Source organism: Pelmatolapia mariae, linkage group LG12, assembly GCF_036321145.2.
Source record: "Pelmatolapia mariae isolate MD_Pm_ZW linkage group LG12, Pm_UMD_F_2, whole genome shotgun sequence".
Lineage (NCBI taxonomy): Eukaryota > Metazoa > Chordata > Actinopteri > Cichliformes > Cichlidae > Pelmatolapia > Pelmatolapia mariae.
This window is the reverse complement of record NC_086237.1, coordinates 30,966,627-30,989,934: the sequence shown is the minus strand read 5'-3', so window position 1 is coordinate 30,989,934 and position 23,308 is coordinate 30,966,627. Positions and strand designations below refer to the sequence as shown.

Sequence of the window (23,308 nt, the reverse complement as noted above, 5' to 3'; positions counted from 1 at the left end):
TAAAAATTTTCCAGTATTAGTATCATTTGAAGTACAATGTATGCACAATAAGGTTGGTTTTAAGGGATCAGTATGGATCTGAGAGGACCTCTACAAACATAATCTGAGGCTGTGGATCAGGTTTCAAGTTCTAAAATGGTTATGTAAAATATTTTACATAAATTCACACAGATCAGTCATTTCAATATTTAGGATATATTATAAAGGAATTGGTCTTCACTACACGAACACTAGCATCTAAGGAAAAACAAATTACACAATCACCAATAAATCAATAAATGGCTCCAGTGGGCACTTCCATCCACACATCCCTCTTCCTCCTTAGAGAAAAATCTTTTTTTTTTGGGTGGGTGGGGGGGGGAATCCATAGAACCCTTATTTTAACTTTACAACTCATTACATCAAGCCAGATGTGACCCAGAAGAAAAAGAAGGGTAAAACAGCGCAAATAATCATAATCAACAGCTGTAAGGGTAGGCAGACATACACAAACAAATTCCTCTGCGAGGGAAATTTATGGACATTGCAATTTCAAAACAATCCTAAGACAAAACAACAGCTCAGAAACAATGCTCCACTAATGCTAAACATAATAAATTATTCACATAAGAGGTTAATACACCAGGGTATGTTTTTCAGTATTTGTTACGCAAGAGTCATATGGGCTGCCATGCTGGTTTTACCCATTTAATCCACATCTTACCCAATTATATCAAACAAACAAACAGGAATTTAGACGACTGCATGTGTAGCTGTCAACTTTATAAAACAGGTTCCTTTTATTTCTTTTTCTAGCAGAAAATCAATGTTATAAAGCTATAAATAAAACAGAAGTCAACACCACACAAGCAGACACATTTACACAGTACAGTAGGAAGGCACAGCATGACCCAGCACTACAGTGTAATCTTAGTCACATGCTGCCTACACCAAACAGGGCCAGAATCTGCGACCCAGTTTGCCTCTATGAGTCTTGTCCTGGCCCCGACATTCTGTTAGGTGAGCCACTGCTCTTTTCAGTGTGACCAAGATGAAATGGCTTAACGGATTAAAAGGAAACAATGTCCAGGATGACTGCAGTTTAGTGTACAACCTTAACCGAACTGGAAATAAACCACATTGAAGTTAGAGAAGTACAGGTGGCAGTACCTTATTTTACAGTAGCATCGAATAAATACACAGAATGTTTTTTAGCATGACTCACAGTTGATATATAAACTAATGGTAATACCACTGCTGTCCATGAACAACCTGTTCATGGACAGCTAGTTATTATTTTTTAAACATAACTGACAGATGAGAGAGGGGTGCCTCTTTGTGGGAACACTGGCAGGAAAATTTCATCACTTCATCCACTGCTCTAAAATAATCTTTTCCATCAATTTCCATCTTTCTGTTTTCCTTTTGCTGTTGACAGGACTGGTTCTTAGCCATTTTCCTCCTCCTCAGCACTCTGTAGCATCTTTGCTTTCCTTTGTTTCCTTGACGTGATCGTGACCCACCACAATTAAATCTCAACCACTGACCTTTGCTCTTGCCAAACAACCAGAATCACCACTTTCCTCAGTTTGGCCTATCAGTCAGGCATTCCATCTTTAAGGTCTTTTGAGGATAACGGATGACAGAGCTTCAAAAGGAACACCTGGTCCCAACAGCCTGTCACATTTCTTTCTATTTCAAGTGCTCCACTTTCATTTGGTCCCCAATATGAATAAGTGTGACTGGCTAAACAGCTTACAGAAAAATCTGTGGTTACAAATGGCTTTTTATCTGTATCTTCCCCTTTCTTTCTGACAGTCACTGCTACACTCACTGAGCTCCACCCCCCTCTACATCACAGCACCTATGGATCAATAGCTCATACATCTGCCCCAAGGTTTATTAACTGCCATCTGTTACATCTGAAAGACTGAAAACATTATTAGGGCTGGGCCATATCATACTATACCAATGCATGAGTTAAAATTACCTAGCACGCAAATTAACAAGACAAGCCCAAACACTTAAAGCAAGAGCTGCATGTGAGCTTCCAATAGCCACTTAGTACCTAAAAAGGGAGCTATGTCAATAGTATTGAAGTAGCTTGCCTGTTTACAAGAGGTCAGACCGCCAACAAAGCACAATTCTTTGCCTGTTTCACCTCTTGAGGGGGAGAAAAACAAAACAAATCATATAGAAAACCAAAAACACCACAGACAACAAGTACAATCAAGCTATGACAGCATGCAAGGAGATATTAGCAACTGGTGATGTGTGACCCAAAAGTAAACGAACCAATGGCACATCACTGGAGCACTCGCTAGGTGCACTCAATATGACAGGAACAAACATTGCATGGAAATTACGGATGTAGTTAAATGGTGGAAAAGCAGGGCTTTAAACGGCTAGTTAAAACATCCCAGACTTAAGCTGCATCATCGTATATAATGCTGTGTCACTACAATTGCACTGTAATAATGCTGGTGTTGGCACTCTGATAAAGCTAGACTTCAGTTTAGGTAGTCTGTCATCGATGACTGTAGATTACTGGGAAAGGATGGAAAACACCCATCATTCTGTGTTGCAAACACCAATAAAACTTCGTATTTTTTTCTATATTGTCATAAATATCATTATAGTAAATTTCCTTAAAACCCCTATTATCTATGAAGAAAATGGCTGATTTTTCTCTACTATCCAGATAACATTCCCAAGAAAAACCCTTTAAATATTCTTTAGCTCTATTTGCACTTGTCAGTTTTTCATAATTTAAGTCCTACAACTACTTAATTACTCTTGTATGGGTTTATTTTTGGGATTACATACATGTCTATTAACCCAGGATAACACTCCTTGTGTATGCATCCTTTTCTTTTGCATGTAGTGGGTCAGAAAATTCTTGAGCTCAAAAGCAGGTCACCTCAATGTTGATGCATACTACCTGTGAATATTCATCACCAAGAAAAACAGCTACACAAAATTAAATAAAAGAAAATCTAAAAACTAAACTAAACACAGCTGAAGAAAAAAAAATGTCACAAATCTTGTCCACTCAAGTGCTGTGAAAACTACAGGTTAAATGACACAGGATAATACTTTGCATGTAAGGGTGGTGCAGGGTGTGTACTACAAGCACTAACAGACTGCAGTAAGAATTTTCAAAAACACAATTTTAGAGGGGGAAATGAGGCTAGAGGAACTGTTTACTTGTGGACAGGACACAAATGTGCTACTGGCCATTTGGTCAGGCAAAAGTATTTATTTAAAGCTTACAGAAAACCAGCTATGTTACACCACGGTATTTATTTGGTAAATGGAAAAAATACACTGAATCCCCTGCTTAAAACAGCAGTTGCGTTGTGCGTTTTGTGGAAGAAATTTATATCAAATCAGTCCACAACCCCATCAATGCTGGCATTATAACTAATGTCAGGAGTTTGAAAGAATAAAACGGCCAAATCTCAGTCACATTACAGATTAAAATATCTCATGGATTGCATTACTGTGACACTTCTCATGACAATTGTGGCTGATCTGAGGACCCTGATGATGACAACCACAAGCTGAAAGCATTACTTTCACAACAAAGCCCCGTGTTAGCAGGTGCAGTCGTATCAGAAGTCCCTGCTCTGAGAATGGCAGTTTCATTTGAAATTTAAACTAATCAGAGAGGAAGATAAAGCAGTCGAGCTGCTACCTGGAATCTGGGTGTTGATACAAAGTAAATTTCATAATGCAATTCTCATGCAATCGTAAATAGCCATGTCACCTCCAGGCACTGCCCATTTGGCTTTTGGGTTGGGTTTTTTTGGGCCACTTATTGGTCATGTGATAGATGCACATGTACTGTGAGCATACACCCACCTGCCTAGCCACGTTTCTAGGACAGTGCCATCATCAATTGCCAGTAAATCCTAAAAGCCAAATGTGCATTAGCAGTTAGTGCTGCTTGATTCATTAAGGGTTTTTATTCATGCATACTTAACCTATCTGCATTATGTTTTGTGTTTTGTAAGAGTCACAATAAAGCCCTCACTATCTAGAAACCTTGATACATCTGCCCTCAACCTCATACTGATAAGTAACGGTTTAAAAAAAAAAATGAGCTAAAGAGGAGAAAGGTGACTAGTACTGGAACCCTAAGAGAAGCCTGGCTATCTGGGCCTTTATTTTCACGGTCACACTTCCAGCATCAGCATCGCCACGGTCGAGGCGGCCCACGAAGTCCTCTGAGGAGAGAGAGAGGGGAGCTCACACACCTCTAACCGCTAGCGGTTATCTTCTGCCAACTCCAGCCCCCAAACTGAGACGGCGTACAGAGTGGGAAACCAAAGCAGGGGTGCCTAACACTCACAAGGCACTGGAAATAAAAATAACGTGGCACGTTTTGCACTCACCTACCTGATGAAAGAGAAGACAGAGTCCACTTCCCTTCTCGGCTAACGCTGGCTCGTCCCCGTGGCTTGTGTGTTGTTGAAGCTGTGCGAGGCGGGAGGCACGCGCAGGCGACAGTTGAAGGCGGAAAGTGGCTCACACGCGCGCAGCGGACGGCGGCGAAGAGATTGGGAGACTGTCCTTAAGGCCAGCTCCTCCTAGACGACCTGCTTCCCCTCGGTTTCGAAACAGCTGCGCGTGGACGGATTTCGCCTTTCATAAAGCCACGGGAATGACGCTCATCAGGACGCATGCCCACATCGCCCGTGACGTCGGGTGCCTATGTAAGCTTTCGCCCCACCTTAACCAATCAGAAGCGACTTAGAACGTGACGCAGCCCAGACTCCCTCCCTTCAAGGACAGGTTCTGTAATTATAACCCCGCTTGTATAACCTGGCTGTAAGTTTTCTGCAGCCTCCTAAACAATTAAAACGAGCTTTTTGGGCTCTGGGCTTGTATTGTGTATTTAGGGTTCTGTGGAGAGTATCCTCACACAGAACATCACATCCTGGTTTGGGAACAGCTGTGTTAAGGACCAAAACGCTCTTCAGACAGTGATCCGTACAGCAGAACACTGCTACAGGATTGCTCTCCCTCCACTTCAGGACACCTACACCAGGAGATGCCGGACTAGAGCAGCGCAGATACTGAAGGACCCGTCCCATCCTGGCAACAAACTGTTCCAACTTCTGAAATCATCCGGGCTAGGACAGAGAGACTCAAGAGGAGCTTGTATCCCCAAGCCATCCGGGCCCTAAACCATAACATGCCCCCCCCCCCACACACACACACCCACCCGCCCTCTCACAGCATCCATAAGTGACTGAGACAGGACTCTCTTCTAGACACCCACCGGCACAATGTACATTTCAAATTCTTTTTTAATTTTAAATATGTTCATATTGTCTGGGTAGGAGTGGTGCAGTGAGCTCAAGGGGGCGGTACCGGGAGGCAGGTGAGCCACAGGTGGTGGCGATTGTGTGATGACAGTGTCTTCTTTCTGTTTGTTTCTGTTTGAAACATTGTGTGTATCGCATACTTCACATTCAGATTGTCTGTTCTTATTTAATTCACTTAATGTACAGAATTCACCTGCTTGCTGCATACAATGCTACTACTGCACGTTCACCTAATGTATATAATATATAATGTTCTTCTTCTCTCCCCCTTTTGCACAAGTCGAGGAGCGTGTCAGGTTACATTTCACTGCGTGTTGTACTTGTATAACTATGCATGTGACGAATAAAGAATCTTGAATCTTGAACTATCTTGGACTCATCATGAGATCCCTGCTTTTGCCTTTGTGTATGCTTCTGTTAATAATGTGTGCATTTTAATTCAAAAAAGCATAAAATAAGCACAAAATAATTGAAAAATAATAAAAGATCTCAGCTTAGATCTCAGACTGAGATCCCTACTGTTGCACCTGGTATTTCACTTTATGTTTTACAACTGATAAATATGTCTAATTACTGACTTCAATCCCAGCTTTGGCCCTTAACCAATTCCTGAGAAAATCGATGCGTGCTTTTTAGCCTTCATGTCACTCACTACAGTGATGTTGTGCAACCTGTTCACCCAAAGCCTGAATGTTCAATCAGTAAATATGCTGCTAAATTAAATATGTTGATGTCATTGTATTCCCTTTTGTATTAACTTGAACCACTTAAAATTATTTTACTGTATTCAATGCTATTGTTTAAGTGGGTGGGCTTGACATCATCAGGTTAGTGGTCACTCTGAGGGATCGTATCAAAGTATCAGTGTGACCCCTTTCAGGCTGAGGAATGCATTATGCATGCAGTAATAGACAGTACGATCAAGAAAGACTGGAAGAATAGCCGTAATTGCATAAACCAGGTCACACAACAGGACAATGCTCCAAAGCCAGGATGTAACACTAAATACAGAGGAATAGAAATTGACTTTTTATATTGAAAGTTTTTCTGAATCATCATTTTAATGCACTGGTTAACCACAATAAAGGGATGCATTAAAGAGAAGAAGTCGCACCTGTAGACAGCATCTTTAATTACCTGACATCACAAAGGTCCTACTGTACTGTACATGACGCTGTGGCACTGTGGAGTCAGCATGCTCACAGATACTAAAGAAAAAGTCTTAGTTTGATGTGTCTTTCTTCACGGTTCTGCAAAGACTCATTTTTGCAATCTGATCAGCTAAATATAATCTTCCAAAACAAAAATAAAAAAAGAGAAACATTTAAATATCCCAAATTCCAACGACGCTTACTAACCTTTTTTTTTTTTTTTTTTTTAAAGTGATTAACATTGAAATTTCTTAAACAAATATTGAGCACTGGTCCTATTCCATCACTTGGTGGAGCACAGATTAGACCAACACAATGCATTAGATATAATTATTAACTTTACATGTATATACATATACACTGGTTTTCTTCAGTGGTATATCAGGTGCAGGTATCTACAGTGCCTTTATTTCAGGCACATATAATACATAGTCATAAAACTGTAGTGCAAGCTAATTCCACATGACATATCTGATGACAAACATGCTTTAGTTCATGTCTTTTTTTTTCACTGTGATTTTTTTCTCCATCCAGTGCTATAAAAACTCTGAGGAAACAGCAGGTTTTTCCATATGTGAGTGTATATACTGTATGTTATTGTTAAAGTTAGTATCCATGTAGTTTGTCCATTTCTGTGAGCCTCTTCGTTCCTTGTGGTTTTTGTCCGCTGATCAAAGCACAATCAGCATGTCTGTTGAGCCACCGAGGACAAAAAAGTCATCCAAGAATGTCTCCTTTGACATGAGGCAGCTTTTGTAATCCAGAAACAGTCACAAGATACCATTAAAAGAGTGTGGCGACAAATAGAAAAACCTCTAGTCCCTGCATCTTCACAGGAGCTACATTATGTATCAGGGTGTCTTACGTTATTGTGGAGTCTGCGGCATTGGGTGGGGTGCATGACTTTGCTCTGTTTGTATGTGAGTTGTGCTAATGAAGGAAAACAGCTGAGGACGTCCAGATTCTTATATCACATTTTCAAACAGCTGCATGGAGTTCATGATGTTCTCGTCCTGCAAAACAAACGATAAAGAAAAAACATCTGTCGGCAAATTCAGAAGGAAACAAATGTTCACGCTGATTAGGTCAAAGTTTCAGATATAACAAATGGCCACGGTGACACTGTTTATAGCCAAAAGCACTGAGTCATTATCAGCAACTGCGAATATAAATCTTCCACCATGTCATGTTTCTTTATAGGGGCACAGATTAGAGACTGAGCTTGTTTTTACAATTATCTACTAGACAACTAATTTCAGTTTTTTGATGTCCTTGATACAGAAGAAGACTGACCTCAATCAACTGAAGCAATGCTGTAAAGAAGAGTGATCTGAGACACTGATAAAGTCATACAGAAAATACAGAAAATGAAATCTAGGATGTACTTTTTCACAGGACTGCTTACAGCCCTAGAAAAAACTGTCTTTTTCACCAAACTTTATATTCAATGACACTTTGAACTGGTGTTTGAGACCACTAACTAAGGAAAAAGATTTACCGAGGTCATCGATCAAGCCATCCCCTGGTGGTAACTAGCATTCTCATTGCTTTTTGGACCTAGAAGCTAAATCCATTACATGCAGCCTGTAGGGGAAAAGCATTGCATTGGTATTTTTTTAAAAATTGTGTGTAAATAAAGCATGCTACAGTACATCTACAGTTTGAGTAAAATAACTGGAACGCTCTCTGCTCGTTACGTAAATGCACTGGCTTGAATTTTCCATTTTTATCTCTGTTGATTGAAGCATGTTAAAACAGCTGCAGAGCTGCATCAGAGGCACTGACCAATATTTGAGTTTGGGGTAAACAGCACACACAGATGGTCTCAAAATAAATAATGACTAATAATCTAAAAACCCAGTGTTTTACAGCAACCAAAACACAAGATAAGTTAGTGTACATACTTTACCTCAACTACTTGTGAAGTAGAAGAAAACTGACATCCATGAAACTGCGCATACAATCTAAAGCAAATTTTGTGGTAAAACAGTTAAGAAACGGGGTCAAAAGTCAAATAATTGCCTCATTACATGTTTTAGTTTACTTGCTGGTAGTGAGTGCCAACACTCAAAACTACCCTTTATCTGGAGATAATGACTTTCACTGTTCCCCAGTTAACAATTTACAGCTTTTGGAGGTGTGTTTTAAAATGTCTTTCTTTTCCAGTACAGAGATATGTTTTCCTGGTAAGGCCCACTAACTTTACTGTAAGAAATCTAAGAAAGAAAAACTGTGTTTATGTCATGGTTGTCTAGCAGACATAAAAAATCTGAAAATGTAGCCTGCCCAAATAACTAGATGATGAGTAGACACTGTTTTAGTGTTTGTTAACATTGTGTAGATACTGCCTGTGACAAATTAAACACCAGGAGCCAAATATAGCAAAATACAGAGGAAGTGCTTTCCTTCAGAGAATGTTCATGATTAAGGATATTAGTTTATAAACATTTTTCAACCAAAATAGTGTACTGATATGAAAAACATCTGTTTCTGGTTATTAACTGCAGAGATATCTTTGAGGATGTGAAGCTGGATTTTTATCACTGACTTTTCTAAGTTCATGAATTAGGTATTAAAAAAGGAAATTAGGTGTAATCAGGTCTCTTTTCCTTACAGTACTGACTGTGAGAAAGAAGTGGAGACATATATAGAAGAACACAGGATTAAAGGTGATTCAAAAATAAACACGCTATAATTAGAAAAGGGAAAGTCCGCATATAAATACAGACTATGATCATTACAGACTAGAAAGTGTGATATTCCTCGAAAAAACAACATGTAAGGGTTTACAATATGTGTGAAGGCAGATAATACTAGTCAGTGTGAGTGACGTCATGCTGTAGCTGACATTGAACCAAGAACCTTGATCTCCTGCAATACTGTTTGTGTTCATGACTAAATGTGATTTACACTGACTGGTGTGTGGGACAAAAAAGTGTGCGTCACCTTCTGACAGGTCTCAATAAACTCTTCAATAGTCACTACACCATCTCTGTTCCTGTCCATTTTCTGAAAAAACAGAAAAAATAAGAAGAGAAAGCAGACATTAGTGAGACAATATTTAGGATATTTAACTCTTAAGAGACCAAAATGAATGAGTAGGGTCATTTCCAACCAAATTATATTTTACAAAGGAACACTTTTCATAAATGGCTCTATTTGTGTTTATCATACCTAGACGTTTTATCTATGACAGATATTCTAAGATGCTCTAATGTAGTTATGTATGGCTTACAATAGCTTTTATGGAAAAGGGAGTCAACCTGAGCCATCACCAGTCTTTTCATCATCAGTTTGGGCATTAGTCATCTGCCTCAAGGCTAAATCTTACTACCCCTAAGTCTGTTATCCATATTTAATTGTGTGGATTCAGAACCTGAAAGAACTTGTCGACATGTTCAGAGGGTGCTTCATCCCGCACGCAAGGGTAGGTATACCTCCCCATCATGTCATAGATGGACTTCATAATTGCCAGCATTTCCTGAAGAGAAGCAGAGAAGGAATGGGAGTGAATATAATTCACTTTTTACTTAAAACAGCCAACTGTTTCAGTGTTTTGTTTACCTACTATGGATTTTAAAATGTACAAACTCTATATTGTATGATTAAAACAGAAGTTTAATTTACTTGTCCCGTCTTGGCTGTGTTTAATAAAAACAAAAAAAAGCCAGTGTCTGAGAAAGATGAGATTGTATCAGGGCGGATAGATAGAGACAGCCCTTGAGGCTAAAACTAATTCATATCTGCAAGCAGGTAACAGCAGTCAACTATTAACATAAATACATGTCTTTGCACTGCATGAGGACACTCACAAGAAATAATTCTTCAGAAAAGAAAGAAAGGAAGGAAGTCCATGTTAACCAGCACTTTAAAAAGGAACAAACATTATGACACTGGCTTTCACTGAGCAAACAGCATGTGCTATTTGTTGATTGGAACATATGTCTATTTAGCTTGAAACTGCCAAAGGCACAATCATCATTCAGGTCACCTATACCATGGAAAACGAGTATAAGAGCTCTCCTTTAAATGTCTGGGACTGGTGTAGTTTCTCAAAGTGAAGCCAATCAACATGTTATTCTCTACAAATACAAACAGGCATATCTGCCCCAAGAAAAGGGCTTAATCTGCTTATTAACACCTTAATAAGCAGTTAATAAGCATTATTAAAACGCTTATTAACTGTTCAAATAGGACATAATAGTTATTACTAACAAAAATATATAATTCTGCCTGGTTTAAGGCTCCTGATCAGTATCTAGACCCAGAATCTAGATTGAGAAGGTGAGATAGTGAGTGTTTTGTTTTTTTTAAATAACATTTATCTTCTTGTAAAGCACTTAAGTGTACACATATGAAATCAGTTATTAGTTGCTTCTACTTCATGTCAGTTTAAACAGTTTTTGTATGTAACAAAGGTGACAGAATATGAGATTTGTCTTTGTCTTGTTGTCAAAAAAAATTACATATCTTACACGCATGCACACACACGCACGCATGCACACACTCACGCATGCACGCACACACACACCTCTTTGGTGATGTAACCATCCTTATTAATGTCGTAAAGGTTGAAAGCCCAGTTGAGCTTCTCGGTGACCGAACCTCTGAGCAACACTGACAGGCCGATGACGAAGTCCTCAAAACGGATTGAACCGTTTCTGTCCATGTCAAACGCGTTGAACAGGAAGTGAGCGTAGGTGGTTGCATCTGTAGATGAAAGAAGACGCGGATTTAATGTAGTGCTTTTAACAAAGCACCCAAAAACAGCAAAGGAGAGGGAGTCATTATCTTAGGGAAGAGGCTTGAACCTCATAGATGTTCTGTTTTGATTTTTTTAATTACTCTAATAGATTGTGAGTTGCATATCTTGTGATATTATTATAGTTGTGGTCAGAAGTTTACAAGCACCATTGGTATGAAAGTAATGATAATTTGGGGCTTTTAATGATTTCTTTGAACTGTTCTTGTCCAGAGTGGAAAGATTGTACAGCGTTTCATTTATTTTGGATTTAATGCACAAAGGGTCACATATTTGGTAGAGTTCATTTAAACTGTTTGGTTTCCTGGCGCAGACCCAGCTTTCAAACATTGTTAACAAATTTTCATGATTGAAGTTGAGACTTTGGAAAGGCTGTTCCAGAACCCCAGAGGTTAGCCTGCGGTTTCAATTCTAAAACTAGTTTTTATGTGTGTTTTGATGCGTCCTGTTGCAACACTGTTGCAGTGCAGTGTTCTTGGGTTGTAAAGCTTCGCTTCGCCTTCAATTCAATTCAGTTTTATTTATATAACACCAAATCACAACAATAATCACCTCAAGGCACTTAGTATTGTAAGATGAAGAACCTACAATACAGAGAAACCAACAACAACCAGACGACCCCCCATGACTAAATATTTTGGTGACAGTGGGAAGGAAAACCTCCTTTTTAACAGGAAGAACCCTCCAACAGGGGTAAGGGGAGGGAGACAAAACCCTCTTCCAAAAATGCCTCATGTACCCAAATAGATCAATTTTTGTGTCACTTTTCTCCAGAAGGCTTTGACTTGTCCGTGTAGTCAACACCCTTTTAGGCCATGGTGATGTAAAACATATTTAGCCAATAAAGCTGGTGTTTCACTGGTTTCCAGTTCATAGCAGGCTTGAGCACTGATGGCTCCTGGGTTGCTCCTGAGCATCCAAAGCAGCTTCCTCTCATCTGAAGGTGGCAGTCTGGGTATTCTTCCAGACTTTGGCATACTGGACTTTTCAGTTTCAGATTAATTCTGACACACTGTGTATTTTTTAATACTATTAAATTATTTTAATAGGGCAGCATTAAAGCATGATAAACTGAATTTTAACTGAATATTGCAGCATGTGGCTCTTGTAGCCACATACTTTTACTTCTCATACTAAATGCTTTTAACTCATTCCCCCTTTGACACCTACTGGGGTAACCATTGTTTCTCTTTTTTGAATGGAGGCATATTTCAGGCCTGCTTCAGGAACAAAATAATTGGGTGTGCATCTTGTTTAAATCTTGTTTAACCTCCTAGGACCTGGCGTCCACACATGTGGACATCACATTTTGGGTTGTCTAGACTAAAATACTAAATTTTTCTCTACAAGGGCCTGATATCCACTTACGAGGACATTATACTGCCACTGCTCTATCAAAATTTAAAACGAATGTCCTCATATGTGGATCTCATTTTTCTCAAAAAAAAAAAAAAAAAAAATCAGGTAATTTTGTTTTTACATTCATCAGGTCCCAATCAGCCCAAATAGCAAAGAGAAATTAAAAATGCATGCCATGAAAGAGTTCGGGTCTTAGGAGGTCAAAGTTATGAAATATAAATAAGGTGTGGAAAAATATGACCCTCGGTCCCTCACTAAAAAGGACAGAAAAAGAGGAGATTGTTTTAATGTCTAACCTCCTTGGGGAAAGAACTGAGAATAGATGGACTTGAATGTCTCCTCATCAACCAGTCCGCTGGGACACTCCTGCTCAAGAGAGGAGGAAAAAGGAGATATACATGTTAGAATAATAATTCAGCTCTATATAAAGCATAGTAATAATAGCAAAGCAATTAGGCTGGTCTCAGCAGAAGCAGCAGCTAGACGCACGTTCTTGAAGCCTCGATACAGAGACTGAAGCTCCTTCCTGGTGAACTTGGTCTGAGCCTGCAGCTGGTCCAGCCCTTCCGGCTGGTGACGCACAGTCGACAGCTCCAAATCACTGTCGCTGCTGTCTGTGGGAGGAAGAGAGACAGAGAGAAAGGGATGGATAGACAGACAGAAAGGAGGAAAAGTAAAGAAGGGGAGAAGGAGAGAGAAGTGATGAAGGGAGGTAAGGATGGAGAGAGGGAGGATGGGGCAGACATTGAGTGAGAGGATGCAGGTCAACATTCGGAGATGGGGTGTGGGTGGGTTCACACATTCAACAGGAGGAGTCATAAGAGGAAAATGTTCGAAGTTCAAAAGAGAGAATTATCAGAAAACTGTGGAGGAGGAAAAGGCAGGCGAACGAGGGAGTAAAATAAGAGGAGGAGGTACTTTCTTTATGGTGGACATGTCACCAAACTTGAAGGGTCATTTTATGAGAATTCAATCACTGCATCCCACATGGCCCCATCAGAATCAGCTGATATTGTTGGTCAATAATGTATGAGTAGTTTCTGAGCTACAGGCCCTTGAAATATATAAAAGGAAGGTTGAAATTTATCACTTTTTATTTTGCCTTGTTTAAACATAGTTAAAAACTACAACCAAATCAGTTTTAATCTGGTTCAAGCATTTAAAAATGAAAGGCCATTAAAAAGCACTGAACTCCAGCCAATCCCTATGTACTTCAAGGGCCTGTAACTTGGAAAATATATTTATAGTATAAAGGCAAAAGTTTGCTTGCCTTCATTAAACATAAAAAAGTTATTGTGGAACAAAAATCAGCCTATCCTGAAGGTGGACGTGTGGGAAATGTTTCAAATCTGGCTGGAGTGACTTTCAAAAAAAAAAAAAGCCACCACAGAAAACCTAAGTTTGATCATTTAGATCAAAGACACTTTCTCACTCAAATTAAGTGTCACGACATTGGTTACCATTGCACACTAAGAGAAAGCACTGCACAGCCGGGCAAAAAGAAAACACTTTTAAAAAAGGAGGGAAGTTTTCTCCGTTTGGTTGGACTCGTGCTGTTACATACTCACCATCTTTAGACAGAGAGAACAGAGGTGGAGGAGGTGGACGGGTGTCGACACCGAGATGGAGTGAAAGAGCGTAAATGGAGAACAGTGGGAGAGCGACAGTAAGAGGAAGAAAAAAAAACAAACAAAAAGAGAACATGTCAAGTCAGATCGGACGCTGTGAGGTTTACACGATGGGTCCAAAGGAGAGGACTCACGTAATATTCGGATAAAACACCCAGCAGAGCGGGGAAATATGATACACTGTGAAACATAAACCCAAACCACAGAGAAGGGGATTAAAGCTGGGAGGTGATCCGCTCTTCAACATTTCTTTACAGTTCGTTTATTCTTGCACAATGTGAGAAGAAGATGGCTTCTGACCTTGTCTGTATGGGTGCAGCTGTCAAAGACGGTCATGCTCTTGTAACCCAGATATATCAGAAAAGGCACCCGGTAGGATGAAATACTTTCTCGGAAGTCCACACATTTTCCTTTTTCCCTCTAAATTTCCAGACTGTTCAATGCATTTTTGCAACATTTCTGCAAAAAAGTTTAATTTGCCTGCTCAAGATTATAATCTAAAATGAATCTAACCTGCACATTTTTAATAATTTCAAATTCTATTAAAGAAAATAACTCTCATATGATCCCATCAGAGCATGATTATTCTGTATCTCCTGCAAGATACAGAATAATACAGAATAACCAAGAAAAACCCTTGGTGACAAGAGTTCTGCAGGTCAGCATTTAATTTGTGGAAATAAAAACCTGATTCATTATGAGCCATAAACATTCAGAGTTATGGCTTACTACAATCTAAAACATGGGATGATGGTAAGTATTCCTACAGAAAGCACAGGTCTGCATATCAACCTTTTCATTGTAACAAAAAGGCTTTTTTTTCCCTCTACCTACAATCCTAAATTGAAACAGTGGCGTCTGATTGGCGGAGGCATCTGTTACCATGGAAATGTTAAACCCAGGGCTCAAAACTTCAGAAACTTCAGACACACAGAACACAATCTACAAAATACACTGAAAACTATTATAATACATTAAGAATGAAAATGACAGAATTCAATTTGCTGGGATTTGCAATGCATTATGTAATAATGCAAAGTGTTAGGCATAATTTTAGAAAACTATCTTAATCATTGATTTACTTTTGGATAAAAGTAAATCAGTTTTTCTTCTTTATTTTACTCCTCATTTATTTCTTTTAGAGAGGTTTATGCAGTCAAAAAGCCTGTGCCCAAAATGCTTACTTTTAGCTCTAATTTAATTACATGTGGATGTTCCGTGTATAGTTTGTTACATAAATAAAAGATAAAATGTCAAATTTAATGGAATCTGAATTTACTTGATTGGTAAAGATACAATGTATAAGCACATTTTCCTTAATGATTTATTATCTGAATAAATAGACCTTTTAATTATATATATCAGCTGCATTTAACTCAAAATTATTGCTTCATTGAGGGTGAAGAATCATGTTTTTGAGGGTGCTTAAACATGTTAATGTCCACTAAAGTCTTTAACTGGCCTAAGTAATAGCTGAGCCAATCTTTCACGTACTCCCATGGCTAGAGAAGTACCCTGGGGGTACTTGTACTGGTACTGGGGAATCATTGCTCTAACAGATGTGATTTGTGTAGCTACTGTACTTTACACACTCCGAGGTACTGGGAAAGTAGTTTTTTTTAAACATGTGTCAATTTTAATGTCACTAACTGTCACTAAAACATGAGCCAAACTGCTGCACTGGTATTACCATGATAGTTAATTCCCCCTTTACTGCCCCAGTGCTGCAAATACTCATCAGACCACCAAATATGTATTCATGCCAAACTGAAATCAAACTATTTACTTCTGTTTGAAATTAGTATTTCAGGAATCAGTAATACACTGTGTATTTCTATAATTGCCATTTTTAAAAGATTTACATATTTAAAGCTTTGGGTTAAAAGAATATACATGTGAGCAATTATTACCAGAGGTTGATAGGGACTGACTGTCAACTTACATCAGTTATTCAGTTAACAAGCTTTAAAATGATGCCTGTGTAAAACCAAGCCAAAAAAAGTCTTTATTGTTTACACCATCTGTGGTTGTCTCATGCCTCTTACAGCTATGTCTTCTTCTCTCTTGATAATCTACACGTATCCAGATTGGGTCAAACACATTCACAACATTCACAAATTGCTCTGTGTCTTTCCTCCTCCTCACTTCCCCTCTCCTGTGGTATCTCACCGGTCTCAGTGATGTCGATCAGGCCCAGCAGGTGCATCAGTTTGAGGAACATGATCACCAGGCAGACGATGCCAACTGTCTGGAGTCCCTCCGTCTCCCACCTTACACTCATCTTCCCCTCTTCTTCTATCTCGTCTTCTCTTGTTCTTTTCCTTGCTTATTACCCCTCTATTTCTACATCACTGGACTCTCTATAGACACCTGTTTTAATCCATCTGCCTCTCACAGTCTCACTCTTCTCCACTGCCTTTTCCTGTCTCTGAAACAGTGTCAGTCACTCATCACTCTTTTTTTTGTCACATTTTTTTCTTGATGATTCTTTATTTAGCTCTCCCCCTCTGCCTTTTTAATTGACTGCCTCTTTTTTTTTTTTTTTTTTACCCCGGTGATGTATCGTGCTCCAATGAATGTTACAGGATTTTTTCCACAATTAAAAGCAGGGTGTGATGGTCCAACTCCCTCATGAACGTCAAATGCCTCAGATGAGAGTAAAAAATCCCCCCCGAAAAATCTGGATCACCACGTTAATCCACAGGAAATCCAATCACACGAAGAGGAAGCTCAAATATTCTCACACCACATAGATTAGGTTTTTGGCAAAAAGTTGAAGCTGGCTTGGGATTTCTCCAGTAAATATTATTCCTGTCGTCAGTGATAATAACAATAAAAAAAATTATCCAAAATTCACAAGGAGGTGCATCAGGAAAATCCACCACAGAACAAATGACTAATGCTGTGCAGCCTCCTCCTCTATAGCCTCCCTCCATATCACACCTTATTCTCTGCTAATTAACCTCTGAACTCCTGAGGAAGCAGAGAAAGTTGCATTTCTCCCATTTCCATCAAAACAACCTCAACACGAGACCGGAAATACATCAAATCAGTGCAGGACGGCTTTAAATAGGCATGGCTGACAAAGATTAGAATGATTTCTGCTAAATGTGACAAGCAGAAAAATAATTTGCCTTTAAGGACACAGAGGGGGTGGTGACAAAGGTCAACAGGTGTCCTGAATCTCATTTTCCCAGTCAGCTACGTGATCCACTTTCTAATTGTTCCCCCGTCTCTCTTGGGATCTGCAGCACAGATTTAACGTCTCAGTGGAGTCCTGTCACACACTCACTCTCATGTAATAAAGAAAAAACAGTGAGAGAAGGCTCCCTCAGGCCCTGTGACACTTGTTCAAAGCTCATTTTACTGTCTGCCTCCCTCTAGTGGAGACTAAAGAGACAACATACACAAAGTGCATGATGTAATATGAGGATGTAACTCCATCGCAGACTAAGAAATTGTTTTTCTCTCCATTCACAGTTATGTCCATGCAGACCTTCTATAATTTCCTTCTCATTCAATTTAAAAAACTTTAACAATAAAAGCCAGCGATAAATCATAGATAACAGAGTCTACCATTAGTGGATTGTATTAACTCCTAAGATCATAAGATGCAGCTTCTTAAGCATATTGCTCTAAATAAACAGCATTAACTGAAAGTGACATTCATCTCACATCATTTGTTTTTCAGATCCTGGAGGATGCAGCCATTAAAATAAGAAAATAATAATTAAAAATGACAGCTCTTACATTAAGCACATACCGGGCTGATTGATGATGCTGGAGGTGACCAGGATGGACAAGATTAGAAATAAGTACATCAGAGGAACAGCTCAGGTTGAGCAGTTTGGACATATGCAGAGGAGGGATAGTGAATATACCGGAGAAAGGATGTTAAAGATGGAGCTGCCAGGGAGGAGGAGAAGTTGAAGATACAGAGAAATCTCATGGATGTAATGATGGAGGATCCGCAAAGGGAAGGTATGGCAGAGGAGGATGCTAGAGACAGATCTGCTGTGGTCTGATAGTTCCCTCAACTCATTCACACTTTTATAATATTGCTGCTCAAATTCACGGCAGGCTAAAATGACCTTTAGGCCACCGGGAAATGTTTTGGTGCTTCCACTTGCCAGTCCACTACTGCCTGCTTTAAAGAGGACCTGCTATTTCGATTTTATTGATTCACAGTTCAAAGAAATCTTTTTATCTTTTACTGTGCCTTAGTGTAGCCCCTCAGCTCACCAGTGATCTGAAACAAACAGCATTAAAGCTCCTCTCACTTTTAGTTGATTGCCTTCTGATTGGCTGCCCCTTGCAAACAGCAGGCGGGCTAATATTATAGAGGTCCAAGAGTAGAAAAAAAGTGTCAAAGCTAAAGTCTAAACCCTGAGCTTTCCTTTCAGAGGAATTAATTGCACATATGCTGAACTTCTTTGAAACTTTGGCCATATTAGATAAAACAAGAAGCACAGTAGGTCCTGTTTAACTGAAAGCATTTTCTAAATGTACCAGCTTTGGGAAATTGATGATATGAATCATAAATTCTGAGTAATTTATTAAATTGATCTAAAGGGCTTCTAAGAAACATGAAAATGAGCAAAGAAACCAGAGATGAACAGAGTGAAATACTCACTTCCTCCTTATCTTTTCTTACCGTACACTGACGCCACTTGCCACTTAAAATATCCAACACAAACCGCCAGTAAAACACCAGATACTGGTATCAGAAAGCCCCGAAATAGGGTTCATACATCTCTAAAGCCAAGGCTACCTCTGGCATCGATTTCATCCCAAAATAGGTCCAACCTGGACTGATCCCAAAAATCGACATCAGAGAGCACCGGCCTGAAAGGTCAGTGGTTTGGTTTTAGATCACATCACTTAACTGGACTATAAGCATACACACATGTACACAAACACACACAACAAGTGCCAATGAGTGAATATTTTTCGTAGGGTGAAATCAAAGGAGCTTTTGTTGAGTGCTGATGATATAAATAATTCATCAAATAGGCCACGGCATCTTCTGATTAATAAGCGACCGCTAATGTATTGCTGATGCTAAATGTGGGATGTCTTAGCACGTACACAGTACCAAAATGGATTCTGAGATAGCCTCCTGATGTGGTTTAAAACATACTTTAATAGATATTTGCCTGTCTGGTTCCCCCATGAGATTATAATCAACTCTGTTGTGAAAACACTGAATTAATGAATATTTAAAAAGCCTGTTGTACTGTATTCTCATCCGAGCCAACTACACGAGTTTTCCAGATGAAACAACTAATCTTTTATAAACACAACTTAAACTCAAAACGTTGAGGCAGGAAAATGTGAAAAGAACATTAATATCTTAAACTGCAAACACAGAGACAGAAAAAAAATGAGGCGACATAGAGATCAATTAATTTCAACAAAACCTCTTGGCTTACATCTAAGGAAGACCAGTTCAAGGACCATACCGGCTTGTCATCCAGATGTGTAGGGATTGCACCAGTTGTGACTGAAAAGTGGTGCAATCCCAGACAATTTACTCTCAATTAATATTAAACTGCTAGTTGTTAAAACATCCATAGTGCCCGTCTTTGTTGCTGCTGTTTTTAATCAACACACTCTTGGTGCTAGAAAATCTTTACCACCTCATAGCACCTGTATTCACTTTAGATTTAACCTCCTTTAGCATCACACTTAGATTTTGATTTATTTAGCTCTTAACTTTCCATTTACCACACACACACACACACACACACACACACACACACACACACACACACACACACACACACACACACACACACACACACACACACAAAGTAGCATGAATGTAAATGACAGAAAAAAACTCACATCACCTCACTCATATATCTGGAAGAAGTCTATATATAGATATATATATCACACTGCCAGGGAAATTAAATAAGTGCACATAATTGGAGATATTTTTTCTGAATTTCAGGAGCTAGACTCCACCCAAAACACTCCTCTTTCGGTCATATGTCTATAAATATCTACTTGCACCACACACACATTTATTCTTGTTTCACCCTCCCTCTGCTCTTTGTCTAGTTGCCACCCATCTATCCCAATGAGGCATTCCCTAAACCGCAGGCCCGCATTATCAATAATAATAACGAGAGGCAACTGTTGTTGTGATTTGGTGCTTTATAGATAAAACTGCAGTGGATTGAATTGAATTTAACATTTTACATTTTGGGTTGGTGTCCTACTGACATGAATTAAATAACATAAACAAAATACAACCTTTCATTTTTATTGCATATATAGTTTAGCTTAAAAATATGGATTAAGCGTTCCTGCCATAAGATCCCGATGCACATATTTAAGTTTAAAAACAAACAAACACTTTAACTTTAACTGAGTGTGAGTGTGGATGATTTAAAGGTCACAACCACAAACTCTTAAAGTTGCTTCACTACATGCTTCTTCAGATACATACATTCTCATTTCAGCATTAAACAGTAGTATTTTTACATTAATATTAATGTTAACTTTACAGTTTTAAAGCAAAAGCTGTTTAAAATTTTGTATGTGGTGTTACACCAGTTCCAGTTCATTTTATTAAAATGTAGTAACTGTTGTAATCAAGTGGTTTAAGATCAGGTGACTTACTTGGCTATTCAAGAATATTCCACTTCTTTGCACACTGGCCGATCAATTTGACTGCATTAACTGGATTTGAGAGGACAGTACGTCTCTGAACACCTCAGAATTCATTAAGTTGCTTCTGTCCTGTGTCACATCATCAATAAACACTAGTGTCCCAGTACCACTGGCAGCCATGCACGCCCAGGCAATCACACTGCCTCCGCCGTGATTTACAGATGATGTGGTATGCTTTATTAATGGATTGCATTTATATAGCGCTTTCGAGACCCTCAAAGCGCTTTACAATTCCACTATTCATTCACTCTCACACACTGGTCGAGGCAAGCTACAGTTGTAGCCACAGCTGCCCTGGGGCAGACTGACAGAAGCGAGGCTGCCAGTAGGCGGTAGGTGAAGTGTCTTGCCCAAGGACACAACGACCGAGACTGTCCGAGCCGGGGCTCGAACCAGCAACCTTCCGATGACAAGACGAACAGCCAACTCTTGAGCCACAATCGCTCCGTTGGATCATGATCTGTTCCACACCTTGCCATCATTCTGGTAGAGGTTGATCTTGGTTTTATCTTTCCAAAGAATATTTTTCCTAGAACTGTGCTGACATTTTTAAATGTTTTTTTAGTGCTAGCTTCTCTATTCTTGAGTTTTATGAGTGGTTTGCACCTTGCAGTGAGCCCTCTATATTTACTTTAATGCAGTCTTCTCTTTCTGGTAGACTTGGATATTGCTACGCATAACTCCTGGAGAGTGTTGCTCACTTGGTTGGCTGTTGTGAAGGAGTTTGTCTTCACCATGGAAAATGATTCTGCGATCATCCACCACTGCTGTCTTCCATGGACATCCAGGTCTTTTTGCGTTGTTCAAGTCACCAGTGCTTTTTTTCTTTCTCAGGATGTACCAAACTGTAGAATTTTGCCACTCCTACTGTTGTAGCAATTTATCATATTGTTTTTTTCTGTTTTTGCAGGTTAAGGTTGGCTAGTTTCACCTGCACAGCACATGTTAAACTCTTAATCCAGTTTGAATGTGGATACCCTCAAATAAAAGCTGAGAGACTACACATTATGTCCATTTCCATCATATAGCTTAAATTGGAGTATGTTTCAGTAAACGGGTTAAAAACAAACAAACAAACAAACAAACAACAACTTGTGTCAGTGTCCAAATACATATGGACCTAACGACCTAATGTAGAAAAAACTTAAAATCCATCCAACTACAATAGCAGATATATTAGCAGATCTATATTCCACTTCCTGTATCGGTGATGACGCAAACATTCTGGTGACAAGTACTTAAAGATGATTAAGGCAATTAGAAGATGATCCAGGAGTGGGATAATGACACTGCAGTTGGGAAAGTCTTAGTGGGAGATGATGAAGTAGGTAGTTAAATGGATGAAGGCACATGATGGGAATTTTGGAGGCTACTCAGGGATGGCCAGTGTCCTTCAGGGTCCTGGAGGAGTACTCGGGGCTCCATATTTAGGCGGTCTCAGAGAAAGCTTGTTCGATACTTTATGTATAATTGATGTGAAGTAATGCTAAACCTGGGTGTAGGCCCTAGTATTGGAGGAGAAGAGGAGGAAGAGGCAGGGGTGGTGTTGGAGGAACTGAAGACAGTAGAGATTGAGAGGAGTGATAAATTATGAAAGGACATTACTAGCGTTTTTGTTGAATTTATTACTTATGATGCCGAGCCATATGAGAGGCACTAATGTGCCGACTGGAGCCTTCCGGCTGTAATTGTCTTGGCACAGTGACTGTAGGGCACTCTGACTCGCTGGCCTTCAGCCCAAAACTCTAGTCAGAGGGAAAAAATGCATCATTCAAAGAGCAGTGTCTGATGTTTCTTTTGCTGTCCTAAAGGTACGCTGCCTGTTAGCCCTTCAAGGCTTCATGAAGTATCAGGCATAATAAAAGCCCATTAAACTTTTTAACTCTGAATATAACATTAGAAAGAAATGTTAAAAGCCCCCAAATATTACAGCATCTACAGAATTTTGAAAAAGAAAAAAGGCAAAAAAAAACATTAGAAGTACTTTTACTGGATTTTTCTACTTCACAGACAAAATGTGAACAAAGACTCAACAGAGACGATGTAGTCGTGACCTTTTTCCACTCTTCATTCAGCCTTTTTTCAAAGACCCTTGTACATGGAGTGCGGTAAATAAGGCTGCTGAAGTCTGTCAACATGATGTCTATTTCTGATTAAAACATAATAACTAGGACATTAATGCTTTTGAACATTGAAGTGAAAAAGGTCAAGCACTGTTTTCTTATTTGAAAAAAGCACACAACATCTAAGAGTTCAATATGTTCTGTCGAATGGGCTAAAGTTCCTCCTAGCTGATGTGTCTGACTCATACACGATATAAAACTTCGATGTAGCTTCCAGATCGGAAAAATAAAGCCAACGCAAAGTGTCTAAAAGCTGTATTCAAGCTGAAAATGACCAGATGGAGATAGCTGT

At 39.2% G+C, this 23,308-nt stretch overlaps 2 protein-coding genes across 11 annotated transcripts in view; both read right to left on the bottom strand.

Moving 5' to 3' along the window:
* Nucleotides 1–4,645, bottom strand: part of slc23a2 (solute carrier family 23 member 2) — a 40,529-nt gene extending 35,884 nt beyond the window's left edge. For 4 of the 7 annotated variants that reach the window (XM_063489493.1, XM_063489494.1, XM_063489499.1 and 1 more), the window contains exon 1: nt 4,381–4,645. The gene's annotated coding sequence lies outside the window, so the exon portion shown is untranslated. Of the gene's footprint in view, nt 1–4,376 lie in introns of all 7 variants that reach the window. The other 3 variants (XM_063489492.1, XM_063489495.1, XM_063489498.1) reach the window with 1 other exon arrangement.
* A 1,782-nt stretch (nt 4,646–6,427) lies between these two features.
* kcnip3b (Kv channel interacting protein 3b, calsenilin) overlaps nt 6,428–23,308 on the bottom strand; it is a 56,336-nt gene continuing 39,455 nt past the window's right edge. For 3 of the 4 annotated variants that reach the window (XM_063490697.1, XM_063490696.1, XM_063490698.1), the window contains 6 exons: nt 13,074–13,198; nt 12,881–12,950; nt 10,995–11,173; nt 9,840–9,944; nt 9,410–9,472; nt 6,428–7,476 (listed from right to left, as the gene is read on the bottom strand). In XM_063490697.1, coding sequence (XP_063346767.1) covers nt 7,429–7,476; nt 9,410–9,472; nt 9,840–9,944; nt 10,995–11,173; nt 12,881–12,950; nt 13,074–13,198 — 590 coding nt within the window. In that variant the 3' untranslated portion in view covers nt 6,428–7,428. Of the gene's footprint in view, nt 7,477–9,409; nt 9,473–9,839; nt 9,945–10,994; nt 11,174–12,880; nt 12,951–13,073; nt 13,199–16,381; nt 16,723–23,308 lie in introns of those variants that run through there. The other variant, XM_063490699.1, reaches the window with a different exon arrangement.